The 20,797-nt window shown below is 39.4% G+C and overlaps 1 protein-coding gene across 1 annotated transcript in view; it reads right to left on the minus strand.

Annotated features, from left to right (window-relative positions):
* Positions 1–20,064, minus strand: part of PFDN1 (prefoldin subunit 1) — a 56,058-nt gene extending 35,994 nt beyond the window's left edge. Inside the window, exons 1-2 of the mRNA XM_037061802.1 lie at positions 19,988–20,064; positions 17,241–17,407 (exon numbers count right to left, since the gene is read on the minus strand). Coding sequence (XP_036917697.1) covers positions 17,241–17,407; positions 19,988–20,020 — 200 coding nt within the window. The 5' untranslated portion in view covers positions 20,021–20,064. The remainder of the gene's footprint in view (positions 1–17,240; positions 17,408–19,987) is intronic.
* Positions 20,065–20,797: the final 733 nt, after the last annotated feature.

Consider the following 20,797-nt stretch of genomic DNA (forward strand, 5'->3'; position numbering starts at 1 on the left):
AGGGGGTGTGCGAGAGGCAATCACACATTGATGTGATTCTTCTCTCCCTCTCTTCCCTTCTCTAAAAATAAGTAAAAATCTGAACAACAAAAACCTGAGAGTTCCTGCTGAATTCTAAAGAACTTGAGCATCCACACTGACACAGAAACAGAAGATAAAATCTAGGGTCTATCCAAACTCAAGATAGTATTAGGAGAATCCCTGATTAAAGCCAGCTCCCCAAAGGGTTCCACCTACATTCTAAGAGTGAAGAATAAATAAATTTACTTCTCAAAAAAGTAAAATAGAAGAAACTCGTTTATCGATACCTTGGTAGTGAAAAAACAACAATGTGCCCAAGAATGTATAAGAGTAAACTGGCCTCCTCGTGGGTTGTGGTTCAAATTCAACCTAATACATGGGCCAGAAAATCTCAAGCACAGAATATAAATTACAATGTTCCCAATAGGGGGATGGCAAAGTTCAAGTAAACTTGAAGATGGGTTAATAAAAATTAAACACCCTGGCTGGTGTAGCTCAGTGGATTGAGCACAGGCCTACAAACCAAACGGTTGCCGGTTTTATTCCTAGTCAGGGCACATGCCTGGGTTGCAGGCCAGTGTTCCCCCCACTCCCACTAGGGGACATGCAAGAGGCAACACACACTGATGTTTCTCTCCCTCTCTTTCTCCTTCCCTTCCCCTCTCTCTAAAAATACATAAATAAAATCTTTTTAAAAATGAAACTAAAAACAAAGAACAAAAAAGATATAAAACAAAATAAACAACAACAAAAACGAACACAGTACACAAGATCTAAGAGATGATAACGAGCAGTCTTAACATATGTGTATTAAGATCCAGAAGAAGAGAGAATGAAACAAGAAATTTTTCTACAACTAATTTTTTAAAACCACAATTTAAAGAAACTCAGAGAAACCCAAGCAAAATAAAAGCAACAACAAAAAACTAGATGTAGCATAATCAAACTACTGAAAACCAAAGTAATCTTGAAGGCAGCCACAGAAAGATACATTACAAGAAACAGAGTTGCAGCAAACATCTTGTCAAGAAACTACGCAAGGCAGAAGATGATGCAATGCCATTTTGAACAAACCAAAAAAACAGCTATTAACTCAGCATTACATTCACAGTGAAAATAACTTTCAAAAGCAAAGGGTAAATTCAAACAAAAGCTGAGAAAATTTATTCTGGCAAACGAACAGTTTAAGAATGCTAGGGGTAGTACTTTCAGTAGAAGTATGATAGCATACAGCAACTTACAAGGCAATAAAAAGCACTGGAGACTTCCGGTCAGGAAGGCAACATATGCAAACATGGCTGGCCTCCTTGCACAACCATATTAAAATCAAAATTAAAATTAAAATGTAGAACAACCATTACTCAGAACCATCAGAAATTGAACTGAATGGAAGCCTGACAACTATAGAATTAAAGAAACCACATCCATCCAGACTGGTGGGAGGGGTGGAAATGCAGACGGGCTGGTCCCACATCCACAGGGGGTGGATAAATAGGATAAATAATTCAGGTGGGTTATCTTGGGAGCAAGGAGTCCCAGCCCTATACCCGGCCCCTCAACTCAGGGCTTCCAGTGCCAGGAAGATGAGTCCCCATAACCTCTGGCTGCAAACACCAGCAGGGATTCAGTTGGAAGAAACTCTGAAGTCCCAAGCAATTCCCCTAGAGGAACTCACACATGAACTTTTTTGCTCAGACTTACTTCTTCTGAACTCCAGGGTAGCAGCTTGACAAGCACCAGTGGCACACAGGGAAGAACTGAAGTGTCTAGCAACAAGGCAGGACTGGGGAACAGCTTTCTCCCAGACAGAAGGGCGGGCAGAGGCATTGTCCGTCTCCTGAGACCTTCCCCTACAAGAGCCATAGAGCCAGCAGTTGCCATATCCGAGAATCCATCAACCTGGCTAACACTGTTTGCCTCGTGCTGGAGATCCCGAGACTCCTCCTACCCAACTTACAGGTCCTACAAACTGTCAACCATGACTTTTCCAGGCTGGTCTTGGCTCATGCTTCATAATTTCTGAAATCTTCTCAAACAAGCAATGGCTGGACTCAGTAGCCTCCACCCCACCCCCCACACCTCTTGCCAAGTGGCCCCAGGCCCAGCACTAGCAGCAGCCAACTTAGATTCATAGCTTGGTTTCACCTGGGAATCTCCAAGTCCAGCACAAGTAGCAGCCACCTTCGATTGCTCTACAGCTCATGCAGGGTCCAACAACAAAAGAAGTCCAAAGTTAGTAGAAGGAAGGAAATAACAAAGATTAGTGCAGAAATAAATCAAATAGAGACTAAAAAGAATTAGAAGATATCAGTAAAACTAAGAGCTGGGGTTTTCTGAAAAGGTTTTCAAAATTGGCAACCCTTTGACTAGACTAATCAAGAAAAAAGAAGGAAGGCTAAAATAAAATCAGAAATCAAAGGGAGATGATATAGCTGGTGTCACAGAAATACAAAGGATAGTAAGAAATTACTATGAACTAGTATACACCAACAAATTGGACAACCTAAAACAATGGATAAATCTCTAGAAACATACAACCTACCAAGACTAAATCATGAAGAAAAAAAATACAAACAGACCAATGACTAGTAAGAAGACTGAATCAGTAATCAAAAACCTCCCAACAAACAACAGTCCGGGAACAGATCGTTTCACTGGTGAATTGTACCAATATTTAAAGAATCAATACCAATCTTCCTCAACTCTTCTGAAAAACAGAAGAGGAGGGGCCTCTTCTAAACTCATTTAAGAGGCCAGCATTATCCTGATACCAAAACTAGAGGAGATACTCTGGTTTCTCTTCAGATTGCATAAATCTTTCACCTTTTACCAAAACTAGAGGAGGATGCCACAAGAAAAAAAATTACAAACCAATATCCCTGATGATACACAAAAAAACTTTTGCACCCTGGCTGGTGTGGCTCAGTGTATCAGATGCCAGCCTGCGAACCAGAGGGTCGCTGGTTCGATTCCCAGTCAGGGCACATGCCTGGGTTGCAGGCTAGGTCCCCAGTGGGGGGCATGTGAGAAGCAACCACACATTGATGTTTCTTTCCCTCTCTTTCTCCCTTCCCCTGTCTAAAAATAAATAAATAAAACCTTAAAAAAACTTTTGCATTTCTATACACTAGTAAAAAACTTTAAGAAAATTTATTTCAATCCCATTTATAATTACATCAAAAAGAATAAAATACCTAGGAATATATTTAACCAAGGAAGTGAAACACCTGTACCATGAATACTGTAGGACACTAATGAAAGAAACTGAAGAAGGCACAAATGGAAAAATATTCTGTTCTCATGGATTAGAAGAATATTGTTAAATTGTCCATACCTCCCAAAGCAATCTACAGATTCAAGGCAATCAATCCCTATCAAAATTCTAATGGCATTTTTCATGGATATGAAACAATCCTAAAATTTGTATAGCACCACAAAAGACCTGTATTGTATATTTGAAAGTTGCTAAGAAAGTAAATCTTAAAAGTTCTCATCACAATAAAAAAAAATGTGTGACTATATGTGGTCAATGACCTTAACCAGTCATATCATGGTAATCACTTTGCAATATATGCAAACATCAAATCCTTATGTTGTACCCTGGCCGGTGTGGTTCAGTGGGTTGAGTGCCAGCCTGCAAACCAAAAGGTCACCCATTCAATTCTCAGTCAGGGCACATGCCTAGGTCACTGAGCAGGTCCTCAGTCCGGGACACACAAAAGGCAGCCAACTGATGTTGCTCTCACACACTGATGTTTCTCTCCCTTTTTCTCTCCTGTCCCCACTCGCTAAAAAATATTAAAATAAAAGTAAGTCTACCTAATTTTAAAAAAAATCCTTATGTTGTACATGTAAATCTGTCAATTATATCTAAATTTTAAAAGGAAATAAATATAATACCACTCTGGGCATTTAAAAAATGGTCAAGGTCTCATCAGGCATAAATTAGGAAAATGTGACTAAGAGCCAAGAGAAAATTCAGTCAATAGAAATAGACTCAGAAAGGAGAGAAAAATGCCACCAGCCAATAAAAGCCTTAAAAATGCTGTTATAAAATGATTAAAGAAGACATGAACTTATACAGGGAAATTAAAGATACAAAAAAGAGTCAAGTGCTACTCCTGGTGACCAAAAACACAGTATTTAAAGTTAAATATTTCACTGGATAAGCTCTATAGCAAATTAGATACTACAGAAGAAAACAATAAACTCAAAGATGAAGCAACCACCAAAAATAGTGGGAGTGTAGGGGACAAGAGAAATGAGCTATCAAACCATGGAAGACACGAAGGACACTTAAATGCTTACAGCTAAGTAAAAACAGCCAGCATGAAAACGCCATATACTGGAGGAGTCCAATTATGACACTCTGGAAAAGGCAGAACTATAGAAACAGTAAAAACATCAGTGGTCACCAGGGGTGTGGGGAGGGAGGGAAGGATAAATAGGTGGAGCACAAGGTATTTTGGGGACAGTGAAATTATTCTAATGTGATACTGTAATAGCAGATACATTTTACATTTGTCAAAATCCATAGAACTGTACACAATAGAGTGAATCCTAATGTAAAATATGAACCTTAGTTAATCATAATGTATCAATATGCCTTTATCAATGGTAACAAATTTACTACACAAATGCAACATTTTCATAGAGGAAACTGTGGGGTAGGGAGAAGGCACTACAAACTGGAGGGTGAGCTCTCTCTGTGCTTTATGCTCAATTTTTCTGTCAAGCTAAAACTGCTCTAAAAAAATAAAGTCTGTTAACTTAAACAAACAAACAAACAAAGAAAAGAATGGAGACACATTAAATAAAAGGTTACAGGAGACAAGACAACCTAAAAGAGCCAAGAGCCCAAGGGGAACTGTTTGAACAATAAAATAACATGGTAGTTTAGATTGTAAGCCAAAAAATACAGCACCTAGACTTGCTGTATCTCAGGTGAAAGACATCTACGTAACACAGAGTCTGCAAATCGAGCTCTGAGGAACACTGCTGCATCTTGGTACTGTGCTATCCACGTTCCCCTCATCAGCTACTGCTTTCACTAACCCATCCTGTCTTTCCTCTGCCAGGGCTCCTATTGCAAACATAATGCAAGGCTCTCAGCAAAGCTATCTCTACGCAAAGTCCCTCCAAAAACTCATTTCTTTCGAAGGCTTCGACTTGGCTAATGACCCTCAAAATAGCACCAGCTCCTATTACCTGCACTGTGTCTGCATCCTCTAATGGTCATTTCTGCTTGCAGGGCCCAAATTTAACTCATTGCATCTACCCATACCAACATACCAGTATCCCCATCTCAGCTTCAGCTTCTATCAGCGTTACCACTTGGCCACTCATCCAAGTCCCAAGCCTGTAGGTTTCCTCCTCGTCTCCTATATTCCCAATTCATCACTGACGCACCCCTTTCCTTCATACTGACCCTCGTCCTCTTCGTCCCACTTGTTGCCTTCATTTATGCCCTTTTCGCACACTCCTGAACTACTCCGATGGCTTCCTAACGACACTCCCTCACTCAGCTCTCCCTGATTCATCCTCAATATATTACCAAGTTTTCATGTAGCTAGCTGTCAACTGTTGGTCACTGTACTGATTGTTGTTGATTATAGCAGACACTAACAGTTGGCTACCCCACACCTACTCTTCCTTGTTAACAGAGCCCCAATTTTGTTTGGGTGCCCTCCACTTTCCCAAGTGACTCAGGGAAGTGAGTCCCAGAGTAAATCTTGCCTGCTCATTCCCAATCATGGCACTCCCATCCCCTACGACATAAGGCCAAGGATGTGGCTCAGTTCCCGTCATAAAATGTGGGAGGTGGCCCTTCTGAAGACTTCTGGGAAACACCCTTTGACCCTAACAGAGATGACAAAGAAAACACGGTATTTCCTAATTCTGGACGTCGGCACATCTAAGTGAGACCCCTGGAACTGCTTGGCCCAACCTGCAGGTGAAGCCGGCAAGCAGAGAGGTAAGGGCACTGCAGTACACGAACTGAAGCCCATCGACAGCCCCTGAGGAGGCCTGACATACACGACATGGATCAATCCTGCCTAATGGAGGAAGCCAAATAAAGGAGCACATACTGCAATGATTCTATTTATGTATCATCCATATGAAGTTCTAAAATAGGCTAAATTAATCAATAATGACAGAAATCAGATTATCAGTTTGCTTAGAACAGGACTTGGGGGATGGGGAGAATTGACTTGGAAGAAGCAAGGAACTTTTTAGGGTAATGAAAACGTTTGATATTGTTACATTTGTCCAATCCATCCAACTGTGCTCTTAAAATTAGTACATTTTACTGTATATAGGTTATATCGCAACAAAGTTGATTTAAGGAGATAATTAATACTATAGTGGTTTTAAGTGTCATGGAGAAAGTAAGCCAAAAAATGAGAGACAGAGCAAAAGAAGGTGAAGAGAAACCCCTAGTTAAAATCACGTATGTGCATAATTTTAAGCGGGACAGTCATGAGAGGCCTCAGTGCCTCTTTAGCAAAGACCAGAAGGGAGAGACGGCATAAGCCAGGCAGACACCTGGAAAAAGGAAGGCTTCAGAGAGAGAGACCAGCAACTACAAAAGCCTTTGTCCTTTCCACTGATAAAACAGTGATCTGACTTGTGTTTGCAAAGCACTATGGCTGCTCAGCTGACACCAGCTATAAACTGGTTAAGGATGGAAGCAGGGAGCCCCGCTGGGAGGCAAATGCGATAATTCAATGACAGTTTAGATCAGGGTGGTGGTAAGTAGAAGTGTTCAGATTCTGGATGACATTTAAAGAGAGTCTTTGCTAACTGACTGAATTTGAAAGAGAGGAATCAAAGATGAGTCCAAGATTTGGAAGAATTGGAAAGCCTTTACTGAAATGAGGAAGACTGAGGGAAGAACTGGTTTATTTCTAAACATGACAATTTTATTTCAGTCAAGTTAATTTTAAGATGCCTGTTAGAGCGCAAATGGAAATGTAAAGCAGGCAGGTGGATATACAAGTAGATAGTTCTGGGAAGGGGTCTAAGCTAAAGACAAAAATCTAGGAGTTGTCAGTACATAGAAAGCATTTTAAAAGATAAGCCTGAATGAGATCACTAACAGACTGAGTACAGGCAGGAGAACAGAAAAAAAATCCAAAAGCTGAGCCCAAAGTCAACCTAGTATTTGGAAATGGGAAAGAAAAGGAGGCAGTAAAGGAAACCGAGTGGGAATGGCCAGTGAAACAGAAGGAAACCCAAGAGGTGGCATCCTGGACACCAAGAGAAGAAGTGCTTCAAGAAGGAAAGAAAGATCAGCTGGACTAAACACAACTGAGAGGACTCAGGTTCACTGTCACCATTAGGGAATCACAGTCCCTTCAGGAACCTAATCCCACGCAGACGTTCTCTGTTCTAGATGCGTAACTCACACACTCCTGGGTTCAATCTGCACCAATTAAAAATCACTGTGTATTTTTAAATAAAACTGTTACTCCTGAAATGGAAGCAGTAGTATGTTAATCTATTTTAAACTCATGCTTATTTTTGGTCACTATCTGGTATTCTAAGTATTCTGGTAAATAGTCACCTCTGAGTTTTACCACTTTAACTCTGGCCTCATCAAACCCCAAACACTTCCACATTTAAGCATGAATCTGTGCTACAACTTTTTCCAAGACTGGTCTTTATGTCACTAGTAGGTTAAAATGTTACACTGAATAAAATATTACCCTTGGCCCAGGCTGGTGTAGCTCATCGGATTGAGTGCAGGCCTGAGAACCAAAGGATCACGGTTCAATTCCCCGTCAGGGTACATGCCTGGGTTGCAGGCCAGGTCCCAGCAGGGGAACACGAGAGGCAACCATACATTGATATTTCTCTCCCTCTCTCCTTCCCTTCCCCTCTAAAGATAAATAAATATTTAAAATATATATTACCCTTGGAGTGTAAAAAAAATTACTACTCAATGAGTATTGAAGGACATAAACAGAACAAAATAATCCAGGTACAAGCGCAGAAAGTCACAGAAAAACAGAAATATATTTGGCACAAATGCAAAAGAGTCGGACACACACATACAGAATGAATACTGTGATCCAAATCTTCTTACCCTGAGCCAAACAACATAAAAGGCTTGGCTTAGGGCAGTCATGTTCTTATCTATTTAAAGATAGACTTTTAATACTGGGCTCCTACTGCTGTGCAAATTTTGATACAAGAACACTTCAAGTCCTCTTTCAAAGGCAAAGAAACAGTGTCTTCCAAATAATCTAGTCCATTTCAAGGTAACCGATTTTCCTCAAAACAGAAGTTAATAATATGAGCTCCTGGGCAGGACAATGAGGTGTTCTCCCAGGCATGTCAGTTCAAACTTAAATTCCAAAAACAAATTAACTGTGCATTCTTCACAAAGCCACAGGCACTAATGGTGCATGTAACACACTGCAATCCCAGTAACTCCACCTGGACAAAGAATATCTGTAGTTCACAGCAATTCCTTGTGTAATAATAAAAGAATACTAATATAAGTCATTATCAAGTGTGTGTTCATATATATAGACTGACTTGTACCTTCCAGGTCAAAATATTTTCTCTGAGCTTTCTGGCTGTTTCATTAGCAGATACAGTCCCTGATATGACCACTTCCGTCCTCTCTCAAACAGATTAGATAGCAAGTTCTTCCTAAATCTGCCACTATGAGATAAGCAGCAGCTAAAATCAGAAGATTCTTGGTACAGCTTAAAATTTATTGTTTTTCATTTCAGAGAAATTCAGTGAGAGTTAAGTCTGTTACAGCACATAATTCCCCAAGGACAAAGTAACAAAGTCTAAGAGTATTGCTACCTTTTTATTTACATAGAGACAACTCAGTAATGATATTTTTCATTCTTTCCTCAGTTTACTATATTGATTCTTGCTCATCACCAATGGGAATACATCGTAGTATCCTTTTGTGTTGTTGAATAATTGCTACTTTCATGCAACAAAAGTAGATTTCATTTAATTCTCTTTCAGCTAAAAGAAAAAGTAAAGGTCAGGCCCTGTGATGTCAGGAAGCAGAAGCAAGTCCAAGTAACTGGGCGAATCAATTACATTAACCTTCATAAAAACAAGTTCAGGCCTAAAACACCAGTAACCTTAAAAGGACACATTATATAAAAATTTTTAGCATGTTTATATATCCCAAGTATAACAACCTTCTTTATCCTTTTGTGCAAAAGACTTCTAATTAGTACAACCTTTTTGAAATTAATTTCCTCAATTCCTGTGAAATTAATTTTCAGAGATTGTTTGGATCCTGAAGGACATGGGTGGGGAAGAGGGGAAAGAATTATTAAAAGTACTCTTCTGCAAAAGAAACATGGCTATGTAATCCCTACGCAAATGTTTGTTAACTTCCCTTGGCATAAAAACAGTGATGTCATTCTACACAGCAGTACAGCAGTTATAATGAATATCAAGTTTTTAAATCACTGACGACTTTAGGAAATTAAGAATATTAGTCAAACATCTCCTCTCCCTGGAGTCCCACATCTGTGGAAGAGCAGAGTGTGCCCATCTGGAATCATATACATACACAACATCAACAAAACTGAAGTCATTTTTCCTTGCACAACAGGAAAAGCTGTGTTTCCCCACCCCCCTTAGAACTCTGAGCAATGAAAGCCACGACTGTAAATGGCTCTGTATAAAAACACATGAAGGGCGGGTCGTTGTCTGTTAGGAAAAGCAGCTCAACATCAAGAACGTCTCTTCCTTTAAAATAAAGTCTAAACGATAACTAAAAAATTCCTTCTTACTTTTGAAAATTATTTTCCTTGCTTATTTTCTCTACCCTAACATACGGGTTAACATCTTTAAAGAGAGCATAAAAGCAGCTTATAAACTTAAATTTGCAATGTGCTCTCACATCAAAAGTAATGTGCACATTATTTTTTTTCTCCTATAGTAAACACTAAAAATATCCAAACTTGACTCCAGTGAGAACAACAATATAAACTATATTTACTATAATATCAAAAATATTTATCAGTATTTACTACTCCATGATTTGTAGTATATTTCCTAACCTGTTAGGAATAAGATATGGTACAACTATTTCTTCAGCTTTAAAATTACCTTAAACTGACTCTGCAGCTACATGAAATTAAAAAACAGTTGCAAAACTCAAAGCAGCATGACTATATCCCTCTCTATTAATATTTAACATAACTAAACTTAGAGAAATTGCAAAATTTTCACCCTGACTTTACCAAATGTCACGATTCAAATTACATGCCAACATCCAAACTTACAATTAAAATTACTACAAACCAACATAACATTTTAAATAAAGGGCAGTTCAACCAAGCTGAAGCAGTCATGCATGGACAGTTCAGATTTCTATAACCTAATTAGGTGAAAAATTTTTCAACTATGAACTTTATCCTTAATTTATCACCTATCAGGAATAAGAGACCTACTGTTTTCACTTTCTACCTGTGCCACATTTATCTTAAGTCTTACATTTCTGGATCTTTTAACCATTAGAGATCAACCATCAAATTACTTCAACAAGTAGAAATAGCAACACCGCTCCCAAACAGCAATTTCTGCATTGCTAGACACTTATCTAGTTGGTAGATTTATACCATTGTTCATTCTTAGTTCCGTAAATGTAAAAAAATATCCACAGAATGGTAGCATACCTCTAAATTGGTTTAAATATGGTACAAAGTTATTTTTGGTTAGGTTCAAGTTTTAAAAAGGCACTAATCATTCTTCTGAAAGGCTAATCTACTCAAGTTCCTCCCACATTAAAAAAATAAAAAGCTTAATTTGTCTCTTTTGGAATGGAGAAATGTTATTTATGTAATGCTCAACTGAAAGGATGTTAGAATAATAGAATAATAGACCTGACATTAAATCAGGGGCAGGGTCATACCTATTGTTAATAAAAATAAGTTTGACATTTATCGTAATGATGGTCCTTCCAAACACTACCATGGCTAAATGTCACTCATGTATGTGTACTTTCAAATGTACTTCTTTCTTTTTTTAAAATACTCTACTTCTATGCAAAGTAAAAAGGAAGGAAACCACCATATACAATTATAAACTGGTTCTTATTCCAGAAAAAAAGGGATAAGAAACATTCATGCAATATTTATTTGAGATCTAGTATTTATTTGACTCCCTCCTTGCATGCTAGAAAGATGCAAAGACAAACACTTCCAACTATTCAGACAGATCATTCCACAGTTGTAACTTTCATCATAGTGCTCAAAGCAGTACGGTGAGGTCAGCTCACAAACAGCTTAAGGAGTAAAACTAGAAATTGGTGGTAGTAGTATCAGGCTACATAACAGCCTCTCCAAAGAATATGAAGTAACAGAACTAAAATGTGCTGGCCACATGCCAAGAGACTGGATGGAATAGAGCTTTGGGCAACAACTACTCAGAGCTTACAGTATATAGCAATTCATCATCTCTCACGCTGCAGCTTCATTTTCCTTGTTTCAAGCCCAAAGTAGCCATATTTAAGAGGTATTTAACCCTACCAAATTCTCCATGTTTGTGAACTGAAATGCATCTGGGCTTGCAATGATCTAGTAAACTAAATACATAGCCTAAAAAGAAAAATATGACTTTCATGCTATGTGACGGTGAGGAAGGTGAAATAGATACAATTACACTGATATTACTCCACACAGAATAGCCTTTTTCTCCAAGGGTTAAACTGTCCTCAGCTTAATTCTGAAGGCTTGGAATATCTCTGCAACTGGCGGGGATTTAGAATTAGCCAATCTTCTCAACAAACTTAATAAAGAATTAATTCTGTCAGATCAAATGACATAATTCTGGTGAGAAACAATTCCTTTGACTTTTTCAAAATATATGTTACTTTTATAATTTCATCTTTACTGAATCATAATATTAAAACAAAACAATAAACTAATTCTTTACTCTCTGACACCTTCTAAACATATTTTCTTTCTAAAGAACCAAAAGAAAATGCAGTTATTTTAGGCAAGAGAATCATTATTTAATTCAAATCAACACACATTTAACATCTATTATATGCCAGACATTATTACTGAGAACTGAAGAAACAGAGATACATATATGTACGCACACTGGTCTCCCAGAGTTGCCATTCTAGCTGGGGAGACTGACCCACTTAAAAATCAGTCAGCGTGCGTGCGTGCGTGCGTGCGTGTGTGTGTGTTCGTTCTACTAGCTACAGGAACAAAAGTCCTGGTACCACTCCAGAAATGTGACTAAGTCTGCTACGGAGGAAAAATCTTCAGAAAATATGAGCTATTTCTTGAAAGATGAGAATTTCACGAGGGAAAATCGAAGATCTCAGGCCATGAAGGACAGAATGAGCAAAAAGCATGAAAGCACAAAACACAGCACATGTGAGGAAACCCACATGGCAAGGGTGGCAATAGCAATCTCTGGCACGTGTGTTACTTCATGACAGACACCACTAATCAATTAAAGCATGATTAAAGTCCACATAAGACTCAAACTCCTTCCCAACAGATAACCCAAAACCAATGATAGGAAGTAAGTCCATGAGATGTTCTGAGTCCGGAAACGGAAAGTGGTAGGACTTTAGAACTAAGGACAGATTATGAGTAACTATGAAAGCTAGGCTAATCAGTTTAAATTGTATCTGTGCAGGATGAAGGATGAACAAAGGATTTTATGAAAAAGACTGGGGTGATCAACTCTGGCAGACATATGAAGAGTGCATCTGGACAGAGGGAATAAAGGCAGGAAGAACAGTTAAGATGCTATTGCAACTCTTGCAAGAGTCAAGGCAAGACAAAATAATGAGGCCTGAATTGCAGTGATAGCAAAAATCTGCTGCAGGTTCTAAAACAAAAATGAAGTGTTTTGGATTTTATAACCCACGGTTTTAAAACATCAATTTGAGAAAAATTAGTATTCTAATTAGAATTCCCAAACAATACTGAAAAAGGAAAAGGTATGATAATGTAAAGATTGAATTTAAGACATGAATCACAATGATACTCAAGATTACCCAAGACTACAAATTCAGAAACAGATATTTCAGGTTTAGCACCAAGAAAGAGAACATCCTCGTGACCAGACTAATACTCAGCGAGTCTTTTCCTCCTGAGGGCACTAATATTCTAGCCAAGCAACAAACACCATTCACCTTACATGCCCCTACATTGCAGGGTCAAGTGCACACTCCCACGGAGATGCAGAAAGCACACAAGTCAAATTTAAAACCAAAGTTTGAACCCATATTGGAGTTCCACTTTATCCAAACATTTTAAACTGTACATTAAAAAAACACATAAATATGAAATAAATCTTCCAGAAGTACTACTGTTCTACCCTTAACTAATTCATATTCCAGCCCTTAAAGTCTAAAACTCTGCGTGGAATGCAACCTTCTGGAGCACTTTAGTCCATATGCAATAAAAGCAGCACTCCTATCACTTCTGCAGAATGTTTAAAAAATGAAATTATTCTGATTAAAAATAAAAACTTCATTGTAGCTCAAAAGGCCAAAGATAGTCAAAGAGTTTTTCTATTTTGGAAAAAGATTCTTTAGCTGTTGCAAACAGGCTAATGTAGTAATGTGAAATCCAAGTACAACACGTTAACAAGCATGCTAGAAAAGCTAGCATTACTGTTTTAAGACCTAAGGATATTCACATTAAGGATAAAATTATCCTGTCATGAATGCCAACAATGTACTTCACAATTACATAGACACATATTCAAGAATTCTACTTTGTTTACCCCAATGACAATATTTTGTATCCCACTAACAAACTCTCAAATTGGGATTCTCTTCCTCTTAAAACAAGCTAAACTGAAAACTATGAACTCTGGAGACAAAATTTATTTGTGGTATATTGTTTATCCTGCCAAAGCAAATCTGATTAACAGTGTATCATAATCTACCTCTTTTCCAGAAAGATGTGAATTAAGCTAGTCAGGAGCAGGGTCTACTTCTCATGATGTCATTCCAAAGCCATTACTAAATGTTACACATGTTATACTTTCTTCAAAGCAATCACAAAACAAGTCATCCCAAACCCGAGGTCAAATTCCATTCCAACTAAAAGCTCTCCAAACTTGAAGTAATGGTCCACTAAGCAAGTAACAGAAGAGGCCTCCTCCTGTACCCCCATCCCCCCAAATCAGTCTTCTTTTAGCTCGCTGTAATGGAATGTGTGACCTGCAGTTAAGGGCTTTTCCCTTCCTTCCTTACTGCTCAGAGAACATGAAGCAGACTTTTCCCTCTCACAAAGGTTAATATATGTTTTAAAAGAAAAAAGTGAAGTGTTATTATATGTTAACCACATAATAACAATTAGAACAAATAAAAGGTAAATTGGTTTACTAGATCTCTCATTATGACAAAACAAGTGTATTGAAATGACAACTGAATTTTTTATTTCAGGGTATTAGTCAGACATCTAAAAGATTTATGACTGTACGACTCCTAATAAATTAGGTAGGGAAGGGTAGGTTAAAACTACAACTACTTAAATAAACCTTCACCCACAAAATTAATATGAACATCTTTTCATGACAAATCATATTTTTATCATTAAAGTTACACAGTTTTAAGTACCTAATTGTAGAGAGAAGAGGGAAATATTTAAAAACTGTACTTCAAAGTCTAAAATTCAACATATCTAGCAGCTCTCTCTCTGGGGAGCAAACCCATACTTTCCTCCTCCCTCTTACCTTCTCCCCCAGGGGTGTTACTTTACCCTTCTCTCTCCTAAGCTCCACGGGCCCTTTTTTGGCCTCTATACCTTATTTCCTGAGCCTATTTATTTTATTTTAGAGAGAGGAAGGGAGAACGAAACATCGATTTGTTGTTCCACTTTTTAATGCATTAATTGCTTGATTCTTTATGTGTCATGACCAGGGATCGAACCTAAAACCTTGGCATATCAATTTGATATTCTGACCAACTAAGCTACCCAGCCAGGTCTCTGAGCCCATTTCTTCAACAACTCATTTCTTCTACCTCTGTGACTTTCCAAATAAACTTTCTCTTACAGTTCAAAAAAATAATTTAAATTAAACACATCTACCTGGGACTTAGTTTCTCGTTTTTAAAATAAGAAGGTAGGACTTCCAGCCAAGACGGAGGAGTAGGTGAAAACACTGTGCCTCTTCGCACAACCAAGTTTAAAAACAACAAATTTTTACTAACAAAAACACAACCAAAACACAGAAAATTGAACTGCATGGAAGTCCGACAACAACAAACCATTCAGCCAGACCGGTGAGAGGGGCGGAGTCAGTGGCTGGTGGAGCAGAGTTGGGCAGGCAAAAGCGGCCTGACCAACCCAGGAGCACAGGTGGCAGTTGGCAGATCCCAGGTGTGGGGTGGTGGCGGGCAGACCCAGTGGGGGCGCAAGGCGGCTGGCTGACTGCAGTCACACATTCGCACACAGATAAAATAGGCGAAGGAGCAAGCAGTGAGACAGACCACGCAGGCTAGGACCCCAATGCCAGGAATTAAAGCCTGAAGGCACCAATTGGAGAAACTTTCGGGGTCGAGGTGCTGGGAAAAGCTCTCAGGCTCACAGAGAGTTTGTTGGAGAGACCCACAGGGTCCTGGAGGGTGCACAGGCCCACACACCCAGGAGTCGGCACCACGAGGGCCCGGTTTACTTGTGGGAAGTAGCAGAGGGGACGGAAATCTGAGAGAGAGCGGAACAAACGCCATTGCCCCTCTCTGACCCCGCCCCAAATAGAGCATCACAACCCAGTGATTGAGTTGCCCTGCTCTGGTGAACACCTAGGGCCCCGCTCCTGATATGTAACAGGCATGAACAGACCAAACATTATGCCTCAAGAACAGCTCAAAGCCCCAGAGCCTATAATATTCTAAGTGACCAAGAAATAGCCAGCCTTTCAGATGCACAGTTCAAAACACTAGTGATCAGGATGCTCACAGAATTGGTTGATTTTAGCCACAAATTAGAGGAACATATGAAGGCTAAACTAATTGAAATGAAGGAAAATGCACAGGAAACCAATAGTGATGGAAAGGAAATTGGGACTCAAATCAATGGACCAGAAGGAAGAACGAAACATCCAACCAGAAAAGAATGAAGAAACGAGAATTCAAAAAAATGAGGAGAGGCTTAGGAACCTCCAGGACATCTTTAAACACTCCAACATCCGAATTGTAGGGGTACCAGAAGGGGAAGAGGAACAGCCACGAGTGGAAAACTTATTTGAACAAATAATAAAGGAGAACTTCCCTAGTCTGGCAAAGGAAATAGACTTCCAGGAAATTCAGGAAGCTCAGAGAGTTCCAAAGAAGTTGGACCCAAGAAGGAACACACCAAGGCACATCATCATTACATTAGCCAAGATTAAAATGCAGGAGAGAATCCTAGAAACAGCAAGAGATAAGGAGACAGTCACCTACAAAAGAGTTCCCATCAGACTGTCAGAGGATTTCTCAAAAGAGACCTTACAGGCAGGAAGGGGCTGGAAAGAAGTATTCCAAGTCATGAAATCCCAAGACCTTCATCCAAGATTGCTCTATCCAGCAAAGCTTTCATTTAGAATGGAAAGGCATGTAAAGTGCTTCTCAGATAAGGTCAAGTTCAAGGAGTTCATCATCACCAAGCCCTTATTATATGAAATGCTAAAGGGACTTATATAAGAAAAAGAAGATGAAAAATAGGAACAGTGAAAGGACAACAAACTCACAGTTATTAACAACCACACCTAAAACAAAAGCAAGCCAAGAGGACAGCTAGATCAGGAGTGGAACCATAGAAATGGAGATCACATGGAGGGTTAGCAACAGGGGAGTGGGAGGAGGAGAGAGGGGGAGGAGGAGAGAGGGGGGGGAGGAGGAGGGAGTGGGAGGAGGAGAAGGGGGGAGAAGGTACAGAGAACAAGTAGCATGGACAGCTGATAGAAAATAGACAGGGGGGAGGGCAAGAATAGTAGGGGAAACATAGAATCTGAAGAACTTATGAAACATAAACATAAAGGGGGGGAAATGGTGGGGGAGGGGTGTGCAGGGTGGAGGGGAATGAAGGGGGGGAATGGGACAACTGTAATGGTATAATCAATAAAATATATTTTAAAAAAATAAGAAGGTATTTGACTAGATGATCTTTAAAGCTACTGTGATACCCAAATTATAAAATGAACAAATTCTATTATTTAATTCAGACAAAACATCTCCCAAGATAATCCCCTTAAGGATATATTTTACTTACATTCTTCCTACACCTTCATACATGTTAGTCTCATCGACCAAAGTCATGATCTCTGTATCTGTAAGATGGGCGTGCTTTTTCGTTCTGTTTAGCTGTTCAATCTGTATGTCCGCAAGCTTCACCTTTTGTTGTGTGTCAATAACTTTGGCTTGAAGCTCTGTGAAGGCCTAATAAAAACAAGTCCTTAATTCAGCAGGTGAAATATTTTACAGGAAACATTTAAGTCAAATCTAGATATATTAAAATAAAGCATGCTAACCAGAGACAAAGCTGTGAAATTTACTGAAGTGAACATCAATGAAAGTTAGTATAATTGTAATTGATCAAGCCACTAGGCTAAATACTGAATTTACCCTGTCCTCGGAAGATGGAATCTATCTAAAGAAGCAGAAACAAACGTACATTAAATAACAGCCATATCAAGTAGCAGGTACCCAAGGAGTAATAAAAGTAATAAATACAGCAGTCAGAGGATTAGACAGAGCTCAAAACAAGAACCAGAAATGGAGCTCTCCACATGTGTATCATTCAACTAGGTTTCCAAGCACTTTCCCACATTTGTTTCACACATTAATACAGGAATATCAATATGAGAGCACCGAGGGATATAATAAATCTCACTGCTCTCAAATCCTATGAGTTAGGGTGGCAGTTTCATTGTAAGCTTAGAAATTGAGTAACTAAATGTGTTAAAGAAATGTAAGTGGCTTGCACAGGGCTGAACAACTACCAGGTGGAAAGGCAGGTACTTACATCCACTTCTGCTGAAACCCTAGTTCAAGAATCTTTCTAGTCTGCTGTCTACAGTAATACCCAGAATATAAATATTTTAAGGAGAAAGACCAAAAAAAAAGAAAATTTCATAAGCACTGGTAGAAGAATTATATTATAATCTTCTACGCGCATATGAAGCCAAATTTGACTGCTGGGTACACTTAATTCAAAGATAAACACTTTTTGGATACTCTTGTTGAAATGCCTTGAATGACTTCCACATGCTGTCAAATTTACACCTCAACATTTATGACTGCAATAATACTTACCTTCTATTTGGACTTCATTCTCACCTACGAGTAAGGTTTCAAAATATTTATTTGGGGGGGAAGGGAGGAGCCTGAATTTTTAAATTTGTCTCCAGCATTTGTCTCCATTTAGCATGCTAATAAACAAATGAATTAGAAGGTAAAAAGCTTTAAATGATTTTCTTTAGTTCATTTAATTGGTTGTCAGAGCTATCCAATTTAGGGCTGAAATAATTTTCTTAGTTTGCACTCATTTTCCACAGGTTTCTTAGCAACAAATTCAAATAGGGGGAGATAAGTCCATTCACAGATGTATTCTGTTAGCTCTTTCACTAAACCCTAACTTAAATTTGAGCTTTTGATTTAAAAAACAAAAAAGCTAAACCTTTAGTCCTGGCTGGTGTGATTCAGTGGGTTGAGCCCCCCCAGCCTGCGAACCAAAGGATCATTAGTTCCATCCCCAGTCAGGGCACATGCCTGGGTTGCAGGCCAGGTCCCCGGTAAGGCAACCACACATTGATGCTTCCCTCCCTCTTTCTGCCTCACTACCCCTCTGTTGGAAAATAAATAAAATCTTTTTTTTAAAGTTAAACTTTTAGAATACTTTAAGCATTCTTAAAATGAATTTTGTTTTGTTCGGTACACATTTTATTAAGGAAGCTAGTGTAGTTGTTAAAGCTGAGATACTACAGCATGAGAGAAGACCGGGTAAGGGCCAAATTTACAAGATGAAAACCAGAATGACAAAAAGTAAGACACACAAAAATCCTCACAGCAAATAACAGCTTCATTTATTAGGATGAACAGCTATTTCAGCTGTTCCATTGCTTCGTACAGATTGACTGGAAGGTGGTCTTAAGTAAAATCTGCTCTTCTGAAGAACCTAAATTACTAATGGCCGTAACTTTTAACTCCTTCCTGGAACTCAGTTTCCTTTTCTAGAAAACTATGGATTTAAAGTTGATGAAGCCCAATTCCCACCCCTAACTCCACCCCACCCCCCTCCCCCACCCCCGCCCAAAAATATGATTTGGCGTCGGTAGTGGTGTTAGAATCCCGACAACTCTGTGGTGGTGAAAACATTTATGAATAACAATAGATTTATAAGCAATCGAAGAGAGAAACCTAATTTCTTCTGACATTTTTTTATTTGCAAAACGTTAGGGACTTGTATCTTTCCTCGCCAAGTCCTCCAAAAACGGTGGGGATGGGCAGCCAAAGCCCTGAGATGAGCACTGCTATGGGTTTATCAGGCTCTGAACTGTAGTGAGACCTTTCGAGGTTTAGGAACAAATAAGTGGCTTAGAAGCACAGGTTGGACTTGCAGTTTTTCAAAGCAAATGAGGACGCGGTATTACAGTTGCCTCAGCTCGGGCAAGCCGCCCTAAGGTGGTCCAATTTGAGACTCACTTCAGGCCTTACTATGGAACTGAAGGCTCCAAGCCCAACAAAACGACTCTGGAGCTCGGAACAAGGGGACAGACAGGTCAGCTGTCGGCCCACCAGCCTTAACCAAATCCACCCCAACCAGCTCTTCTCCAGCAAAAACCGCTTGCCCCCCACTCTAACCTAAGATCCAGTCCCGCCTTACGACTCTAGGAAGTCATCCCCCAGTTCCCTGAAACCGCTTTCCTCCCGCAAGACTCCAGCCTCCTTCATAACCTCGTCCACAGTCCCCTTAGCTACCCACAGAAGACTCCTGCTGGACTCAAAACCCTCTTTTACCTTTTTCAACTCCAGATCTACGGGCGCCGCCATCTTGGCTCACTCTCTGAGCCTGCGCGCTGGACCAAGGCCGGAAAGAGTGTGGGGGAAGGGCGCGCCTTGGAGGTTTGATATGCCCTCCTTTCTTCTGCGCCTGCGCGTGAGTGGCTAGTCAGACTTCTCTCGAGCTAGTAACTTTTAAAATATATTTTTTTATTTAACCTTTAGTATGTTTTTCCATTACCATTAGTCCACTTATACTTCCCTTCCCCCAGCAATCACCACACTCTTTTCCGTGTCCATGAGTCCTTTTTCCTCAATCCCTCCCGCTCCTCATCTTTCCCCAGTAGCTGTCTTTGGTTCTGCGTCTGTGAGTCTGTCTCCGTGTGTTTTGCTTGTTATCTAAGTTTGTTCACTAGGTTCCACATACGACTGAAATTGTATGCTATTTGTCTTTCTCTGAGTTGCTGATTTCACTTAGCATAATGTTCTGCATACTGTGCAAAGGGTAAAATTTTCTTCTTTTTTATGACCAAGTACTATTCCATTGTATAAATGTCCCGTAGTTGTTCTATCCACTCATCTCTTTTTTTTTTTATTTGGAAGGCAGGACTTTTATTTTTTTATTTAATTATTGTTCAAGTACAGTTTTCTGGCTTTCATTCCCATCTCAGCCGCCCCCACTCCCCACCTCCCTCCCATTTCCACCCCTGTTAGTTTTTGTCCATGTGTCCTTTATACTTGTTCCTGTGAATCCTTCCCCTTTTCCCCTGAAATTCCCTCCCCTCTCCCCTCTGGTCCCTGTCAGCCTGTTCTCTATTTCAGTGTCTT

This window comes from Sturnira hondurensis, unplaced genomic scaffold (genome assembly GCF_014824575.4).
Source record: "Sturnira hondurensis isolate 20B ecotype Veracruz unplaced genomic scaffold, ASM1482457v3 Scaffold0001120, whole genome shotgun sequence".
Taxonomy (NCBI): Eukaryota; Metazoa; Chordata; class Mammalia; order Chiroptera; family Phyllostomidae; genus Sturnira; species Sturnira hondurensis.